Source organism: Gallinula chloropus, assembly GCF_964237585.1.
Source record: "Gallinula chloropus genome assembly, chromosome: 30".
NCBI lineage: Eukaryota > Metazoa > Chordata > Aves > Gruiformes > Rallidae > Gallinula > Gallinula chloropus.
The window spans coordinates 2,579,718-2,599,491 of record NC_140115.1 but is presented as its reverse complement, the minus strand read 5'-3'; the positions used below and the strand labels follow the sequence as shown (position 1 = coordinate 2,599,491).

The 19,774-nt window shown below is 48.8% G+C and overlaps 1 protein-coding gene across 1 annotated transcript; it reads right to left on the bottom strand.

Moving 5' to 3' along the window:
- Nucleotides 1–8,340: 8,340 nt before the first annotated feature.
- On the bottom strand, nt 8,341–9,267 carry LOC311202493 (olfactory receptor 14C36-like; the record flags this gene model as incomplete). The annotated part of the gene is made up of 1 exon (XM_084277078.1): nt 8,341–9,267. The coding sequence occupies one exon, from the start codon at nt 9,265–9,267 to the stop codon at nt 8,341–8,343; it is 927 nt and encodes a 308-aa protein (XP_084133204.1).
- Between the last annotated feature and the right edge of the window lie 10,507 nt (nt 9,268–19,774).

Genomic DNA, 19,774 nt, shown 5'->3' with positions numbered 1-19,774 from the left:
TCTGGAGGGTGTAGAGGAGTGTTTGGGTGAGATATGAGGGGATTTGGAGGTGAAAATGAAGGGGTGGGGGTAATTAGGTTTTGGGGATCCACCAGGGGTGCTGGGAGGGTTAATTTTGGGGGCACCCATGCGTGATGGGAGGGGTGTGAGGATGTTGTACAAGGGTTCTGGGGGTGGATATGGGTGAACCTGTGGGGGAAAAGGGGAGGTTCAGGGTAGTAATATGGTGCTATATGTTCCAGCTATACCAGCACCCACCTTCCAACCTGTTAAACGTCCAGCCGTACATCCCAAGCAAAAAGTTGTGAGGGAGACAGACGTTCCTGGCCTGAAACTTCCCCAGGAGTACACAAGCAGCCCCATAAACCTTGAGGCTCATGAATTCCCAGCCAAGGGAACAGTCCTAACAGTGCCAGTGGTCATTATCAGGCTCTTCCATAGTCCAACATCGAACATGCTGAACGTCCAGCAAAGGAGTCCCAGGGTCTCTAACACCTATTGCTGGTATTTCATTGGAGGCACCACAAGTTGGAGAGACACCTGCAAGCACATGTGGACCATTAAAAAGATGGAGTTTCCCTTCAAAAAGACCTCGACAAACCTGCACAGGTGACCTAAAACTGGCCAAAGAGGGTATTCCATGCCAATTCCATCAAGCTCAGCATAAAGGGGGCTGGTGGGGGGGAGGAGCGCAGGGCTCTGAGCTGTAGGGCCTGAGCTGTGTGGTTTGGAGAGAAACTGCACTGGGCATCATCAGTGTGCTATAATTTACTATTTTTTATTGTTTGATTTTCCCTCCCTTCCCCCTGTCTCCAATCCCTCCCAGCCCACATCCTCCTCCTAGAGAGAACGTGGCCTCTTGATGTCCAGCTCTTGACTGGAACAAAACCATGACAAAAGGTTCCAGCACAACACCCACACATCAAGACAGGCTCAGACATGACAGGTGGAGAACAGGCTGCAGGGAGAAGAATTGGTCATTCCAGGGGATGCCATAGCAGTCAGAGGTGCTGAACAGGAATCTGGCCGTGAGCACATTGGGCTGCACTGGGAGGAGAGTGGCCACGCAGACAAGGACCCTTCTTGTCCATCTGGACTCAGCACCAGTGAAGACACCTCTGGAGCAGTCAGTCCCAGTGTGGGGCTCCCCAGTCTGGTGGAATGTGGAGAAACCCTCACGTGGTCACAGAAAGTCTGACCAGATACAGTTAGGGGTCTTGTGTGGAGAGGCTGAGAGACCCAGGGTTCTTTAGCCTGGGGAAGGGGAGGCTGAGGGAAGCCCTCTTGTGCTACAGGGAAAGAACCTAAGAAAGGAAGTCAAGGTGAAACTGCAGCTTTGAAAGTCAGAGTGGACGTGAGGATAAAGAAATGTCATTCTGAGGGTAGTGCTGTGGTGTAAAATGTCACTTTGAGGAAGTGTGGATGAGCTGGTGGGTTTGTGTTTGTGGGAACAGCTGGCAAGGATGGAGACACAGCAGTGCAGGCAGGGACATCATGGGGTGAGAGCATGGTTGGGAAGGGGATAATGTGCCTTCAGGGACACAGGCACAGGTGAGGGGAACTGTAAGATGGACTGTGGTACAGATGGCCAAGGGTGCTGAACAGGCTGAAAGGGCCAGATAGAAACAAGGTCTTTGTCCCTTTGGCTGTGGCTGATGTCCCTGACACAGAGGCCTCAGAGGAGAAACATTGTCCTCGTAGCCGTGGAGCATGGTTACCTCCTTGCACCCATGCCAGGGGAGGACACCATGTATTAAACCCCTGTCCTTCCATGGGGTCACACTCCCCACATCCAAAGGAAGAGCCGTTAGGCACAGGTGGGGGTCAGGATCTCCCTGCCCAGGGGCTGGGGCTCAGCACTTGGCATTGCTGCTTCATCAGACAAACCCAGTGTGTCCTCAGCATCAGAGCTGCCTGTGCTTTGCCTGGGTTTGTCCTCATGGCCTCCAGTTGTCTGCTCTAACGAGCCCACAGGGAGGCTTTGTCAGGAATGGCTCCCAGTGGGGCCTGTTAGTGCTTCAAGGTACTTTCGGCATTCCTCCTGACTTGAACTTCTTAGAGAAGTTTCTTCATTCTCCTCTTGGTATCTTGAGGTCTGTGGACTCTGAAGAAAAGACACCATGGGGCTCATTAACATCCAGAAATCCCTTAAAACCATGGCACTTCAACACATTTTAATTAAAAAAATAAGACTTATATGACTAATTGGAGAGGTTTTATTTGAGTGATGAAAATTTCAAAGGAGTTTCACAATGGAGGTTTTTTTCATAGAAAAAATACTTTCCGTCATATCTCAGTTCATGGAAGAAAGTTCAGCAGCATGCTGCAATGGGGGCTGGTCCAGAGGTCTCCTGAGGAGATCTGGACAAGCAGGAAAAGCCGTCTCTGAAGGTCCAACCCTGTCTGGAGAACCTTGCTCTCCCCCAAGCCCAGCAGTTCCCTCACTGGCCTCCTGGGACTCCCAACACTTTTCCTGGCAGCATCTCTGCTCACAGGCACAGACAGATTTCTCTGACAACAAACAGCAGTTCAACATGACACAGTTTAATACCCATGAAATCTCTCTCCTCAGCTGCCTGCTACGGCCAAGCAGCGTGTGAAGGGGGTCAGCTTTCAGAGGAGATTCTCTCCCAGAACAGTTTGAATCAGATACATAGAAAGGTCACTGATCAACACACCGACCTTCTGACAGAACAGTTCATTAGACTTCTGAGAGATGGGATGTTTCCAGCTCTCTGAAGCTCAAAGCAGATACCAGAGAGCTGAACGGCATCTGAACGACTCAAGAGCAAGAGGAGGTGAAAACCTGTGAGCAAAGTGAAGTGCAGACATCCAGCCAATCTGCTGAAAAGATACCCTTCATCATGGCCATATCATCAGGATAGGTGGAAACACATGAATGATGAGAGATGAAAGAGACAGACTGGTGGTAATGCAGGTACAGGGTAAGGTGAGTGTATCTTCCGCTGCCAGCGGTACCAATCCTGGGTATTTCTGTTCTGACATGGAGGGAAATTATTGTCATTTCCAAATAAGTAGTTGAGAGATTCATCTGATGAAAATGTGCTTGCAAATATATTTATAAATATATGGGGAAAAAAATAAGAAGGAACAGCATGTCATTACACAGTGTCTGTGTCCCACAAGACCAGGTGATACTTCATTATGAATGGGATGAATTTGGCCCAATAATATCATATCTTACATGAACCAGGAAGAAAAAAAACCCCACAAAATTAAAAACCCTAATAAATATAGACTAAGTATAACAGGAGATACATGGCCAGAATTATGAAGAAGAAGATGAGTAGTATGTTATTGCTGCTTAGAATGATCCAGTCATCAGTTTCCACATGGCATCCTTGAGCTCCTGGTTCCTCATGCTGTAGATGAGGGGGTTCACTGCTGGTGGAAACACTGAGTAAAGAAATGCCACTACCAGGTCCAGAAATAGGGAGGAGATGGAGGGGGACTTCAGGTCAGAAAACATGCCAGTGCTGAGGAACAAGGAGACCACAGCCAGGTGAGGGAGGCAGGTGGAAAAGGCTTTGTGCTGTCCCTGCTCTGAGGGGATCCTCAGCACAGCCCTGAAGATCTGCACATAGGACACCACAATGAACACAAAACACCCAAAAGCTAAACAGACATTGAACACAATGACTCCAGTTTCCCTTAGGTAGGCATTTGAGCAGGAGAGCTTGAGGATCTGGGGGATTTCACAGAAGAACTGGTCAACAGCATTGCCCTTGCAGAGGGGCAGTGAAAATGTGTTGGCTGTGTGCAGCACAGCATTGAGAAACCCACTGCCATAGGCAGCTGCTGCCATGTGGACACAAGCTCTGCTGCCCAGGAGGTTCCCATAGTGCAGGGGATGGCAGATGGCAACGTAGCGGTCATAGGCCATGACAGTGAGAAGACAGAACTCTGTGGCAATCAAAAACACAAAGAAAAAAATTGAGCCACACATCCTGTGTAGGAAATGGCCAGGGATTTGGGAACAGTGGTGGAGATGCTGCCAATGTCAGTAAGAGAGAGGTTGAGGAGGAAGAAGTACATGGGGGTGTGGAGGTGGTGGTCACAGGCTATGGTGATGATGATGAGGCCATTGCCCAGGAGAGCAGCCAGGTAGATGCCCAGGAAGAGGCAGAAGTACAGGAGCCTCAGCTCCCGTGTGTCTGCAAAGGGCAGGAGGAGGAACTGGCTGATGGAGCTGCTGTTGGACATCTGGTGCTGTGAACTGTGAAGAACTATCAGAGGAGGAAAAGGCACAGTGAGAAGTTAGGGAACTCTTCTTTGAGGAAAACCTCTTCCAATTCACATTGACTCTGTATTCAGGAAGAACATTGACTCTCTGGATTCAGGAAGATATTGGGCAGGTCCCTTTCGGGAGGTCTGCTTTGTGCTGGCTTGAGCGTGCCACTGCTGGGAGGAGGGTTGGCTGTGGCTCTCAAGAACTCAGTCCTGCCTGGCAGCGGTCAGTAAACAGTAGGATGGTGTGATCTCAGACTAAATCCCCTGTGGATAGGAAGGAGCTTTTCAGAACTGTCACTCCAGTTTCACCCAAGGACAGAGGAGAGCTTTGGAGATTTGGTTTTCTTCTGATTGTAACTAAGAAGTGTTTCTTGTGTCAGAACTGCAGTGCCAGTGAAACCTTCCCCTGAGTGCAGAGTGGGGAGAGCTGCTCTGTCCATCAGCCCTGGTCTCAACTGCCCTGTCTGTGCTGGATGCTCTGTGATCACACCCTGGTGTTCCTATAGAATATCGGTGTCTGCACTGTGGGGGATATCAGGGAGGTACCAAATCCCCACTGCCAGGGCATTTCTTGGAGCATCTCCTTCTTTCTCCCTCCCTGACAACATCTCGGCTGCCTGGAGCTGTCCCTACAGCTGCTTCTCTTGGCCCATGTCACCTCCTGCTCTGTACCCACAGACCTCATCCAACCTGTCCTACAGCTCAGCATCAGGGCACTGCCCCAGGCAACCTCTGTGTGTTCTGGGATCTGGAAATCCTCTGATGTGGACTTTCTAGAGAGGAGAAATAAGTTCTAATATACCACATCCAGCACAGCCCACTGGAGAGGTAAAGTCAAAGCAAAGCCTGTCCCAGGCAGGAAAATTCTTCCTTGATGTTATTTTTGGAATTCCCTTTGGAATTTCTCAAGGATCAGCTGGAGCTGGGAGCAAAGTTGACCTATGTAGCACTTTATTGCAGTAGAAGGACGTTAGGGTGCTCTTCCCTTGGTCACTCCTTCAACCCAGAGGTCCTTGTCTGTCCCTGTGGAAAGCTCACCAGTCAGCAGCAGAGTCCCTTCCCCAGCACACAACCCCCGGGGTGAAGGGACCCTGCTCATAAGGACAGCCCTGGGCACCCCTGGGTGCACACGCTGCTTCACACCTCTGCAGCCATGCCCAGGAGAAGACAGCTGTCCTGCCCTGTCCCTCTGATGGGGCAGAAGGGCATCCCTTCCAGGCAGCACTTTCTGGTCCAACAGAGAACCTGTCCTCCTGACAGACCCCACACACTGTCCCTTGTTCCAGCTTTAGGAGATCCCTCCAGGAACAGAACCTGCATTGCCCTGCACCCACAGACATACCAGGCAGAGTGCTGTGGAGATTTCTCCTCCAGTGAGCTCTCAGCATCCATCAGCTCTCTCAGCCTCACAGGTCTCCCCTTGGTGCCTACAGGCAGTGTCCCCAGCCCTGTGTGCTTGGCAGAGGAGCTGCTCCTGGACAGAGCTGTCTCTTGTCAGGGCTGCTGGGTTCCAGTGAGCTCCCTCCATCCCAGGAGCCCAGCCCAGCTCACAGCAGAGGAGCAGGCAAATACGTCACATACTCCATTCCCCAGTGTCCTGTGAGGTGTCCCTGGAGATCCAAGGAAACTAATTGGAAAGACACTAAGTCTTTACTGACTTTCTCTCCCCTGGGTGGGTAGAAATCCTTGTGTCCAGCAGAATCATTTCTCCTGATCAAACCAGAGCTGGGCAGTACAATCACCTTTCCTTGTTCTCGTGTAAGACACGATCCCCAGGTAGCAACTCTTTCCCCCTCTTGGAGTCACTGCAGACCCCTCATCCTCGCTTTGCAGCCCTGGGGCTGGAAGGGGATGCAGCTCTGACCTATGGCTGCCACAAACCCACCTGTGCTGGGATTCCTCTTGTCACAGTTCTGGTGGCACAAATAGCCTCCTTCTGGTCCCAGCTCCCATGGGAATTACTGAGGGTGGAGGCAAGTTGTCATTAACTCTTCTCCATGAGAGTGAGCCTCATCAGATGGAAACAGGGTGTCACCCCGATTTGCTGTACCCATAACTGAAGACCAGGAATGACTCTTTGGGAGCCCATGCCAGAGGCTTCTGCTCCTCATGCACACCTGGGAGTTTGAGAGACAGATGAATATTTTAGTTTTCCTTTTCATAAATCTCTCAGTTAGGGGTCTTGTGTGGAGAGGCTGAGAGACCCAGGGTTCTTTAGCCTGGGGAAGGGGAGGCTGAGGGAAGCCCTCTTGTGCTACAGAGAAAGAACCTAAGAAAGGAAGTCAAGGTGAAACTGCAGCTTTGAAGGTCAGAGTGGACGTGAGGATAAAGAAATGTCATTCTGAGGGCAGTGCTGTGGTGTAAAATGTCACTTTGAGGAAGTGTGGATGAGCTGGTGGGTTTGTGTTTGTGGGAACAGCTGGCAAGGATGGAGACACAGCAGTGCAGGCAGGGACATCATGGGGTGAGAGCATGGTTGGGAAGGGGATAATGTGCCTTCAGGGACACAGGCACAGGTGAGGGGAACTGTAAGATGGACTGTGGTACAGATGGCCAAGGGTGCTGAACAGGCTGAAAGGGCCAGATAGAAACAAGGTCTTTGTCCCTTTGGCTGTGGCTGATGTCCCTGACACAGAGGCCTCAGAGGAGAAACATTGTCCTCGTAGCCATGGAGCATGGTTACCTCCTTGCACCCATGCCAGGGGAGGACACCATGTATTAAACCCCTGTCCTTCCATGGGGTCACACTCCCCACATCCAAAGGAAGAGCCGTTAGGCACAGGTGGGGGTCAGGATCTCCCTGCCCAGGGGCTGGGGCTCAGCACTTGGCATTTCTGCTTCATCAGACCAAGCCAGGGTGTCCCCAGCATCAGAGCTGCCTGTGCTTTGCCTGTGTTTGTCCTTATGGCCTCCAGTTGAGAGGTGTAAGATGTTCATGAGGAGGCTTTGTCAGGAATGGCTCCCAGTAGGGCCCATGAATACTTCAAGGTGCTTTGGGCATTAGGTCTGACTTTGACATTTTGAGAGGTTTCTTCAGTGTCCTCTTAGTATCTGAGGTCTTTGGACTCAGAAGAAAAGACACCATGGGGCTCATGAAAATACAGAAAGCCTTAAAAAACATATCTCTTCAAGTGCTTTTCATAAAAAATCCAGACTTTACAAATAATCGGATTATAGTGAGGTATTTAATTATGAACAGTTCAAAGGAATATTACAATGGAGGATACTTTCCCTTCACGGGTATTTTCTGTCATGGCTCATTTGATAGAGGAGGTGACAGCAGCATTCTGTGATGGGTATCAGTCTCCTAAGGAGATCTGGACTGGCAGGAAAAGCAGACTCTTGAGACCCAACCCTGCATGGAAAACCTTGCTCTTCCCCAAGCCCAGCAGTTCCCGCTCTGGCCTCCTGGGACTCCCAACACGTTTCCTCACAACATCTGTGCTCACAGGCAGGGACAGATTTCTCTGACAACAAACAGCAGTTCAACATGATCCAGTTGAAATCTCTCTCCTCAGCTGCCTGCTACAGCCAAGCAGCATGTGAAGGGGGTCAGCTTTAAGAGGAGATTCTCTACCAGGACAGTTTTATTCAGATACATAGAAAGGTCACTTAGCAACACCCTGATCATCTGATAGAACAATTCATTGGACTTCTGAAAGACGAGATGTTTTCCAACTCTCTGGAGCTCAAAGTATAAACCAGAGAGCTGAGCAGCATCTGAATGACCAAAGAGCATGCGGAGGTAGAAACCTGTTAAAAACTGCTGAAATTCATCTGATCTGCAGAAAAGATGTCCTTAGGAATGGCTCTATGATCAGGAGATGTGGAAACACCTGAATGCTGGAAATGAATGAGACAGACTGGCATTAATGCAGGTGGAGGAGAAGGTGAATATTTCTTCTGCTTCGATGTCTGAGTCAAACAACATCACGAGATCCTACATTAGGAATGGGATGAACATGGGCGATGTTATTAAAGCGTAGACAAACTGAGAGTAAAAAAACCCCAACAACTAATAAACCCACTAGATACAGATTGATCCTAACATGAGTAACCAAGGCCAGCAATGTGCAGAAGACGAGCTGCTTAGAAACATCCAGTCCTCAGTTTCCACATGGCATCCTTGAGCTCCTGGTTCCTCATGCTGTAGATGAGGGGGTTCACTGCTGGTGGAAACACTGAGTAAAGACATGCCAATACCAGGTCCAGAAATCGGGAGGAGATGGAGGGGGGCTTCAGGTTGCCAAAGACGGATGTGCTGAGAAACAGGGAGACCACGGCCAGGTGAGGGAGGCAGGTGGAAAAGGCTTTGTGACGTCCCTGCTGAGAGGGGATCCTCAGCACAGCCCTGAAGATCTGCACATAGGACAACACAATGAACACAAAACATCCAAAACTGAGACAGACACTGACCACAATGAGTCCAGTTTCCCTGAGGTAGGCATCTGAGCAGGAGAGCTTGAGGATCTGGGGGATTTCACAGAAGAACTGGTCAACAGCATTGCCATGGCAGAGGGGCAGTGAAAATGTGTTGGCTGTGTGCAGCACAGCATTGAGAAACCCACTGGCCCAGGCAGCTGCTGCCATGTGGACACAAGCTCTGCTGCCCAGGAGGGTTCCATAGTGCAGGGGGTGGCAGATGGCAACGTAGCGGTCATAGGCCATGACAGTGAGAATATAGTACTCTGTGAAGATCAAAAATAGGAAGAAAAAGATTTGAGCCACACATCCTGTGTAGGAAATGGCCCTGGTGTCCCACAAGGAGTTGGCCATGGATTTGGGAACAGTGGTAGAGATGCAGCCAAGATCAGTAACAGAGAGGTTGAGGAGGAAGAAGTACATGGGGGTGTGGAGGTGGTGGTCACAGGCTATGGTGATGATGATGAGGCCATTGCCCAGGAGAGCAGCCAGGTAGATGCCCAGGAAGAGGCAGAAGTGCAGGAGCTGCAGCTCCCATGTGTCTGCAAAGGCCAGGAGGAGGAACTGGCTGATAGAGCTGCTGCTGTTGGACATCTGCTGTTAAGTGTGGAGACCTGTCCAAGGAGGAAAAGGCACAGTGAGAAGTTAGCAACTCTTCCTTGAGAAAAAACTCTTCCAATTCTTTAAAGAACACCCTTCGATTTTTTTTCTGGATTCAAGAAGAATTTTGGAAGGTCCCTTTTGGGAGGTCTGCTTTGTGCTGGCTTAAGCGTGCCACTGCTGGGAGGAGGGTTACTGTGAGGTCAGGAGAACTCAGTCCTGCCTTGCAGCAGTGAGTAAACAGAAGGATGGCCACATGTCAGACTAAATCCCCTTTGGATAGGAAGGAACTGAGGGGTGTTTATCCTGTCAGGACTCCCTGACATTGCTGCTGCAGTGCCAGTGAAACCTTCCCCTGAGTGCAGAGTGGGGAGAGCTGCTCTGTCCATCAGCCCTACTCTCAGCTGCTCTGTCCTGGATGCTCTGTTCTCACACCCTGTTGAACAAACTGGACCCCACAGAGAGCTGAGGAATCCAGTCTCACAGGGCAGAGCTCCAAAGCCCTCCTGCAGTCTCATCCTACCCAAGGAGGATCTCAGCTCCCCACTCCCTGCCAGGGACACACAGGGCTCAGTGCAGCTGCCCACACACAGGTGATGAGTGGCATTGCCACGGCCTCTGTGCTGAGATGTCTCCTGCATGGGGCTCCTCTCTGGGGCACAAGAGTCCCTGGGAGAGCGGTGCCATTGTGGGAGGCAGCTGCAGCCCAGCAGGAGCTGCCTGGAAAACCTCAGTGCTAAAGATGATGGTCCTGAAGTTAAGGGTCAGCTCAGTGCCAACCCCACAAATGGATATGCCCAGAGCCCCAAGAAAATGTTGGACAAAGGCAGCAAGGGCAGGAAAGGAAACAGTGAGAAATGCTCCAGACGAGGCTGGATGGACAAGGAGAGACAGACAGGAACTCAGGGGTTTCTTCCCACTAGGGGTTGGGCTGCCAAGGAGAAGACTCAGCCTGAAACCCTGGAGTTCTGAGTGCAAAGTCTGTGCTGGGTGGCAGAAACCAGGGGTCACTGAGGGAAAGTGTCAGCACTGTGGAGAATGTGGAGGAGGTAGCAAATCCCCACTGTCAGGGCATTTCTGGGAGCAGCTCCTTCTCCCTCCCTGACAATGTCTCTGCTGCCTGGAGCTGTCCCTGCACCTGCTTCTCTTTGCCCATGTCACCTCCCGCTCTGTGCTCACAGACCTCATCCAACCTGCCCTGTGCTCAGCTCTGCTCTGCAGACCCCTCCTGGCATCAGGGCACTGCCCCAGGCAACCTCTGTGTGTGCAGGGCTCAGGAGATGATCTGACAAGTCCTAATGACAAATGAGTTTGCACTGCCTGCTGCAAAGTTATCAGGAAAAGCTCAGCTCCCACTTCCCATCCAGCAAATAGGAGCCAAAAATTCAAAGCAAAGTCTCTTTACCTGGAATGGAAAATGCATCCTTGGTGTTCTTGTAAAGTCCTTTGGAAGTTCCCAAGGATCAGCTGGATCTGGGAGCAAACCCTGCCTTCACAGCACACTTTGACAGCAGAAGGACCCTAAACTGTCCTTCCAAGGGTCTCACTTGCCACCCAAAGCTTCTTTCTGCAGCGATGCTGATGGAAGCCCAGCAGGCAGGCTGAGTGCTGACCCTGGCAGCAGCAGAGTCCCTGCCCCAGCACACAGACCCCGGGGTGCAGGGACCCTGCTCACAAGGACAGCCCTGATCACCCCTGGGTGCACACGCTACTTCACACCTCTGCAGCCATGCCCAGGAGAAGACAGCTGTCCTGTCCTGTCCCTCTGATGGGGCAGAAGGGCATCCCTTCCAGGCCGCACTTTCTGCTCCTAGAGAGAGCCTGTCCTCCTGACAGAGCCCACACACTGCCCCATGTCCCAGCTTTAGGAGATCCCTCCAGGAACAGAACCTGCATTGCCCTGCACCCACAGACATACCAGGCAGAGTGCTGTGGAGATTTCTCCTCCAGTGAGCTCTCAGCATCCATCAGCTCTCTCAGACTCCCAGGTCTCTCCTCAGTGCCTCCAGGCAGTGTCCCCAGCCCTGTGTGCTTGGCAGAGGAGCTGCTACTGGGCAGAGCTGTCTCTCTGCAGTGCTGCCGGGTTGCCATTAGCTTCCCTTGTTCCAGGAGCTTGTCCCAGTTAAGCAGTAGAAGACCAGTTCTTCTAGACTCCCTCCTGGTGCCTCAGGCCTCATGGGGATCATTCTGTGATCTCATCTCTGATGTTCCCTCCCTCAGCTGGGGAGAAATCCTTCTGTCCAGCAGAGTCTTTTCTCCTGATCAAACCAGAGCTGGGCAGGAGAATTAACTTTCCTTGTCTCCCCATGAGACAGGACCCCCAGGCCTGGGACAGGGAGGGGACTCCTTGCCCCTGTGAAAGGAAGGGGTTTAGGTGAGCATTTGGGCATTTCTCAGGGTTTCCCAGGAACAAAATCAGGAAAAACAAATCTACAAAGCTCTGCTTTGCAGTTGGGGGAATTGGAAACCACAATCTAGACAAGATTCTAGATATGAAAAAAGATAGACCTGCTGCTGCAAGGACAAACTGACACCTGGGAGGTCACATCAGAGCCCCATAATACCAGTGAAGAGATCCTGAAGTTCTCACTGCCTTGTTCTCCTTGCAGAGGGCTCCATGCAAAGGGGCAGAGAATGGCTAATGGCAGCTTCATTCCCCACTTCCTCCTCCTGCCCTTGGCAGACTCAGGGGAGCTGCAGCCGGTTTCTCAGTGCTGTACTGCTCACGGCCAGTATATGTTCCCTTCCCCTCTGCAAGGGCAATGCTGGTGACCAGTTCTTCTGTGAAATCCCCCAGATCCTCAGCCTCACCTGCTTAGATGCCTACCCCAGGGTGATTGTTTTTTTTGTATTTAGTACTTGTTTAAACTGGTGATGTTTTATGGAACAATGTGGGAGGTTTCAGGCCAGGAACCTCTTTAGACCCTTTCTCTTTTTGTTTGGGAGCTATTGCTGGACATTTTGCAGTTTCTAAGTTTGACCCTGGTAGAGTCGGAATTAGATGTCAGTCAAGTTTAGGACCATTCCTGTGGCTAGGAATGCCCTGATCCCAAGGGTAACCTGGTCAGCTGGTGGGCTACCCTGGGAGGTTTCAGGCCAGTAACATCTTTCAGCGCTTACACAGTTTGGAACTCTTGTGAGAGGTTTATCATTTTTGAAGCTGGATGCTGATATAACCTGAAAGTGACGTCAGGCACTGTCAGGACTGTTCCTGTGGAAAGGAAAAGCCTGAGCTTCAAGGTTACTTGTGCTGCTACTGTGCTACCTGCAGAAGTTTCAGGCCAGGAACATCTTTCAGATCTCACACCTTTTTTTGGGAGCTATTGCTGGACATTTAGCAGCGTTGAAGTAGAACGCAGGTAGAGTCAGAAAGTGATGTCAGGCACTGTTAAGACGGTTCCCTTAAATGAGTGCTCTGAGCCCCGTAGATATTGGGCCTGGGAGTGTGCTACTTTGGGAGGTATGAGGTCAGGAACATTGTTCAGCCTTTGTAGCTTTAGTTTGGGAGCTGTTGCTGGGCGTTTATCACTTTTGACAGTGGGTGCTGGTAAAGCTGGAAAATGACATCAGAGGCTGTTAAGACCGTTCCCTTTCAAAGACAGTCCTGGGCTCGAAGGTTACTGGAACTTCTAGTGGGCTACCTGGGGAGGTTTCAGGCCAGTAAGATCCTTCATCCCTCACAAATTTTGATTGGGTGCTATTGCTGAGTATTTAACATTTTGAAACTTGATGCTGATAGAGACAGAAAATGATGTCAGGCAGTGTTAGGACTGTTGCCTTGGCTAGGAATGCCCTGAGCCTCAAGGTTTGCTGCACTGCAAGTCTACTACCTGGGGAGGTTTCAGGCCAGAAACATCTTTCATCCCTCACACCTTTTTTCTGGGGGCTCGTACTTGACGTTTGGCATTTTTCAAGTTGGACACGGGTAGAGCCCAAAAATGACACCAGGCTCTCTGCAGACTATTCCCTCAGCTTTGGAAGTTCTGAGCCCCAAAGTTACTGGGGCTGATTCCCCTGCCAGAGGAAGTTTAGGGCTCCCCAGTTATTTCAGCTCTCAAACCTTTTGTTTGGGAGCTATTACTGGATGCTTAGCATTTTTGAATGTGGACACTGGTAGAGCCACAAAATTGTGGGAAAAGCAGACGATGATTCTGCAGCTGCGGAATTGCACAGTGGAGCAAGCGACCAAGATCTGATAGCCTTGGTCGGATGAAAGTTGTGGGAGGCCTGATAGCCTTGGTCGGACGAAGGATGCGAAGGCTGTGAAGGCTGTGGGAGACCCGAAGAACGGGACGTCTCAAAACATCATGAAGCGAGGAGCATTCCATTGTGGTGACGGTGTAACTACAGCTGCGGTGTGAAGATAACCTTTAACCCTGACGACATCAGTAACCCGTAAAAAGCCTTCTGACGGTTTTATATTATCCAATCAATTTAAAGCTCGCTAAGCTTGACGCACTTAGAAAATATATAAGCTGCTGTGTGTGTGCAATAAACCGAACACTTTGCTTACATTAAGCGGTGTCCCGTCTCTCAGTTGCGGCAAATGGTGACCCCGACGTGATTCGATCCAAAACGGACCGGACAATGTGATTCGATCCTAAGCGGACCGGAGGACGTGATTCGATCTGAAGTGGACCGGACGACTCGGCACTCCAAGGAACTGGAGAACTGCCTATCTGGCAGCCGGTCGCAACTCCCGCAGAACTACAGAGTACGCTGCTGAAAGGAAGCAGGAGCCGGCAAACAATCCCTCGGGGAAGAGAGGTGAGCTGCGGGTAATCCAGATGGGAGGGCAAGTTTCGACTCCCGTAGAAAGAGACGTGTATGAACTTATGAAAGCTTTATTAGCTAAACATGATAAGACTATTTCGGGTCATGATCTTAAATGCACCTTGAAGTGGGTCCAGGTTAAAATCCCCACTGTCACTGCATCAAATATTTTTACAACGGATATATGGGACTCCGTGGGTGTTAAACTTTGGGACGGAGCCACAAAGGGTGACCCCCAGGCACAAAAACTGCTCCCTTGGTGGAGAATTATATTTGAAACTTTAAAAGAGCAAGAGCGCTCTAATAGAGCGAATCAATCGCCTGGAAAAGACTCTGACGGGGACGATTCCCCTGTCGCTCCTTCAGCCCCACCAGAACTGCCTCCCTCCTCTGAAACCAACCGTTCATTAGTGCCAAAGCCATCCTCAAATAAAGGGGGATTAGTAAATTACCCTCCTGAAGACGACCCCTTTGATCCTGGTCCTTCGGACCCAGAGGATGAGCCTGATTTGTTCCCCCCTGACCCGCACAACGTATGGACCAAAATCAAACGGCAAGCGTTACGGGAAGGGGATTTGGAAATGGCACAAAAAATCGTAGCACCGGTTGTATATCAAGGGCGCGGGGCTCAGTGGGAACCTCTGTCTTTTTCTGTGATTAAGGAATTGCGTCGTACGGCTACGGAGCACGGTTTATCTTCTCCCTACTTTGTTACTATGCTATCGTCAGTTTTTGATACTTATACTATGACACCCCATGATCTCAAAGCTCTCGCACAATTACTGTGTACACCCACGCAATACACCTTGTGGGAATCTCAATGGAGACAGGGGTTACAGACCCTCCTGATTAGCTATGTAGGACATAATGATCCTAATATGGCTGCATTAACTTTGGAGCATTTAACGGGGACGGGGCAGTACGCTGACCCCGTAACCCAAGCCAGAGAGGTCCCAAGGGAAGCTCTGAGAGCTGTACGTGAAGAAGCAAAAAAGGCACTTTTAAAGACCCCCAATACTCAAAAACCACAAAAAGCCTTTACTGCTATAATACAGGAACCTCGCGAGTCTTATATGCAATTTATAGATAGACTGAGCATGGCGTTAGAGAAACAGATTGACAACATGGAAGTGAGAGAAATATTACTTTTAAAACTGGCTGTAGAGAATGCTAATGCGGACTGTAAACGAGTCTTACAGGCTTTACCAAACAGGAATCCTACTCTAATCGAAATGATTGAGGCATGCAATCGCATAGGGACGATGGATCATAAATTTGAGACTATGGCCGCTGCCTTTGCCGCTATGAGACCCTTCCTATTGAGAAATTGTGCGCTCTAAATGACCTAGTAGAGGAACAATTACAAAAGGGACATGGGGTACCCTCGGTCAGTCCCTGGAATTCTCCTGGTTTTGTTATCAAAAAATCAAATGGCAAGTGGCGCCTACTTCATGATCTTAGAAAAATTAATGATGCTATGGAAGATATGGGACCCCTCCAATCGGGGCTCCCCTCACCAACCATGTTACCTCGAGATTGGCATCTTACAGTGATTGATTTAAAAGATTGTTTCTTTAACATACCTTTGCACCCTCAGGATGCACCCAAATTTGCCTTTTCAATTCCAAGCGTCAATGTACAAGAGCCTTTACGCCGATTCCATTGGGCAGTGCTGCCGCAAGGAATGAAAAACAGTCCAACAATTTGCCAATGGTACGTAGCAAAAATTTTAAGCCCAATAAGGAAGTCCATGTCTACTATTTTAATATACCATTATATGGACGACATCCTTGTAGCCGCACTTCATGAAGAAGACATGCAGAAGGCCCTAGCCCTTGTCATTAAAGCTGTAAATGCAGCTGGATTCTGTATTGCCTCTGAAAAGGTTCAATCAATATCCCCATGGAAATATTTGGGCTGGCTAATACGATCAAAAACTATAGCACCTCAGCCACTTACCCTAAACACAAAAATTACCAATCTGAATGATGTGCAAAAACTCCTGGGAACCATAAACTGGGTTCGTCCACTATTGGGAATCACAAACTCTGATCTTGATCCTCTTTTTAAACTCCTGAAAGGAGACACTAACATTTGTGCTCCGAGAACATTAGACAAAACATCTCAGATGGCTATTGCGAAGGTGACTGAGGCTGTTGAGTCTAGACAGGCACACTGTTGTGACTTAAACCTTCCTTTTTGTTTAGCAATTTTAAATCCTGCACGACAGCCATACGCCCTCATTTTCCAATGGGATATTACACAAAAAGACCCATTGATAATCATTGAATGGATATTTTTATCACACCAACCCTCAAAAACTATACTTACGCAACATGAGATGTTTGCCTCTCTGATTCTTAAAGCGCGTCAACAACTACTAGCCTTGGCAGGAATTGACTTTGTACACATATACCTACCAGTGGTCAAGGCTTACCTTTCGTGGCTATACCACCGGTCAGACGTCTTTGCCATGGCCCTCGCAGACTACTCTGGACAAATCTCTTCTCACCTACCAGCTCATAAACTCTTACACCTTGACTTTCAACTCTCACAGAAACCAAAGTGAAGTGAGACACCTCTGGAAGCTTTCACAGTATTTACGGATGGGTCCGGAAAAACTCATAAGTCTGTCATTATCTGGTGGGACCAACAAACCCAAAACTGGAACTCAGACATTTCTCTAGTACCAGGCTCGCCTCAAATTGTAGAACTTGCAGCAGTTGTACGTGTTTTTCGTAAATGGTCAGAACCACTTAACATAATTACTGATTCTGCCTATGTTGCAGGAATAGTTCAACGCGCAGAAGCTGCTGTTTTGAAAGATGTTTCTAACTCTCTCTTATTTAATCTGTTACAGGAACTTATTGCCTTGTTGGACTCTAGATTAACTCCTTACTTTATTATGCATGTCCGCTCACATACCACCTTACCAGGCTATATTGCAGAAGGAAATAGACAAGCTGACCTATTAACCCTTACTGCACAAATTCTCCCAGATCTCTTTGCTCAAGCAAGGCTTAGCCATTCTTTTTTCCACCAGAATGCCGGACCATTAAAACGCTCCTTCAACCTCACTACACAACAGGCAACAGAAATTATTGCTACATGTCCTGATTGCCAACGAGTGTCTTTCCCATCAGTTGCGGGTGGAATTAACCCCCGAGGACTGCAAGCCTTACAGTTATGGCAAACTGATGTCACACACTATCCAGAATTTGGAAAACAAAAATATATACATGTCTCAATAGACACCTTTTCGGGAGCCTTATATGCATCCTGTCATACGGGAGAGAAGGCTCGCGATGCTAAACACCACTTTTTACAAGCCTTTGCCACTTTAGGCATACCCCAAAAAATAAAAACAGACAATGGACCTGCATATATTTCTGCTACTATACAAAACTTTTTCAATACCTGGGGCATTACACATATTACAGGAATACCTCATTCCCCTACCGGTCAATCTCTCATTGAGCGCTCTCACCAATCTTTAAAAAATATTTTGCAAAAACAAAAGGGGGGAATGAAGCAGGCAACCCCAGGAGAAAGATTACAGAAAGCATTATATGTTTTTAATTTTTTAAATTGTTCCTTGATGGATCAAAATCCTCCTATTGTTCGACACTTCAATATGAGCCAAGAATTTACAGAATCAAAAAAGGCACCAGTTTTAATAAGAGACCTAGAAACAGGAAAAATTTTAGGCCCTTATCCGCTTGTCACTTGGGGAAGGGGTTATGCTTGTGTTTCCACAGAACGAGGCCCGCGGTGGATCCCGGCGAGGAACGTTAAACCCTTTAGAGAACCACTGACGACGACCCCAGCCAAAGAACCGGACGCGGACGTTTCTCTGCCTACTTGAAAACTACTAGCATGATACTCCTTTTGCTTTTGTTTGGAGCCGCAGTGAAAGCTAATCCTTTTCCCCCATTTTTCCCTAAGGTTAACATATGGGTTACACTGGCCAACCTAACAGGTCAAGATACTCTTTGTCTGGCCACTGCCTCCCCAGAAAATCCCTTTTCTACCTGTCTGGTAGGATTGCCACTTGATAATTGGACAAGATTGTGCGATCCGGCCCAACAGCCCATGATGACTAATCCCACAGACAACTGGGATGGGTGGACACCATATAGGCCACGACTTAGCTTAGAACCCCAAGAGATTGAACTATTAGGATCAGTAAAATGGATTTTTGTGTTAAGTTCAATTATACAGGAAAGAATCAATCTCGGGTATGGGACGTGTCCCCCGTGCATCCCATATTTCGTAATGAAACAGCTTGGTGTAATTATACATCGCGCATTATATCATGATCTGCAAATGCGCCTGTAGCGTTGCCACCTGGCATATTCTTTATCTGTGGGGATCGGGCGTGGGCAAGCATACCCTCACACATTAAAGGAGGTCCTTGTAGTTTAGGACGCCTTTCACTCCTTACCCCCAATACATCTAGCATTTTACAAATGCGTAAGACTCACTCTCGGAAAAAACGAGCAACTCATGCATTTTCTTCTGAGTGTGATGACAAAATAGATTTTTGGAACTTTGGACAACGCTTTACGGCCTCATTCCTTGCCCCTGGTGTCGCGTCTGCAAAAGCACTCGGCACCTTGGACAAATTGGGATGCTGGCTAGCAAAGCAGACCAATGCTACTAGTAAAGCGCTTTCTGGTCTTTTGCTTGATGTAGATAGTGTACGACATGCAACTTTGCAAAATCGTGCTGCTATAGATTTTTTGCTTTTAGCTCAAGGACATGGCTGTGAGGATTTTGAAGGCATGTGTTGTATGAATCTTTCAGACCACTCGGAATCAATCCACGCCAGCATACAACAACTTAAGAACGGAGTTATGAAACTCCGAGAAGACGATATATGGGACTGGCTAGACCAGCTATTTTCTAGCTGGGGCTTTACAGGGTGGATAAGAAGCTTAATCAAAACAATGCTATATGTAGTACTTGTTATTTTGTTGGTTTTAATACTTTTGCCGTGCTTTTTGCAGTGTGTACAGACAATGATATCTAATGCTACTCACAAGGTTCTTATTGTTCAACAGATCGGGGGAGATGTGGGAAAAGCAGACGATGATTCTGCAGCTGCGGAATTGCACAGTGGAGCAAGCGACCAAGATCTGATAGCCTTGGTCGGATGAAAGTTGTGGGAAGCCTGATAGCCTTGGTCGGACTAAGAATGTGAAGGCTGTGAAGGCTGTGGGAGACCCGAAGAACGGGACGTCTCAAAACATCATGAAGCGAGGAGCATTCCATTGTGGTGACGGTGTAACTGCAGCTGCGGTGTGAAGATAACCTTTAACCCTGAAGACATCAGTAACCCGTAAAAAGCCTTCTGACGGTTTTATATTATCCAATCAATTTAAAGCTCGCTAAGCTTGATGCATTTAGAAAATATATAAGCTGCTGTGTGTGTGCAATAAACCGAACACTTTGCTTACATTAAGCGGTGTCCCGTCTCTCAGTTGCGGCACAAAATGATATCTGGTGTTACAGGACCATTCCCTTGGCTAGGAATGCCCTTCCCCACAAGGTTCCCAGGGCTGTGTGTGGGCTACCTGGGGAGGTTTCAGCCCAGGAACATCATTCAGCCTTCACAGATTTATTTAGGAACTATTGATGTATGATTAGAATTTTCACAGGAGGTCACTAGTAGAGCCACAAAATGACGTCAGGAACTCTTAGCTCCATTCCCTTGGCTAGAAAAGCC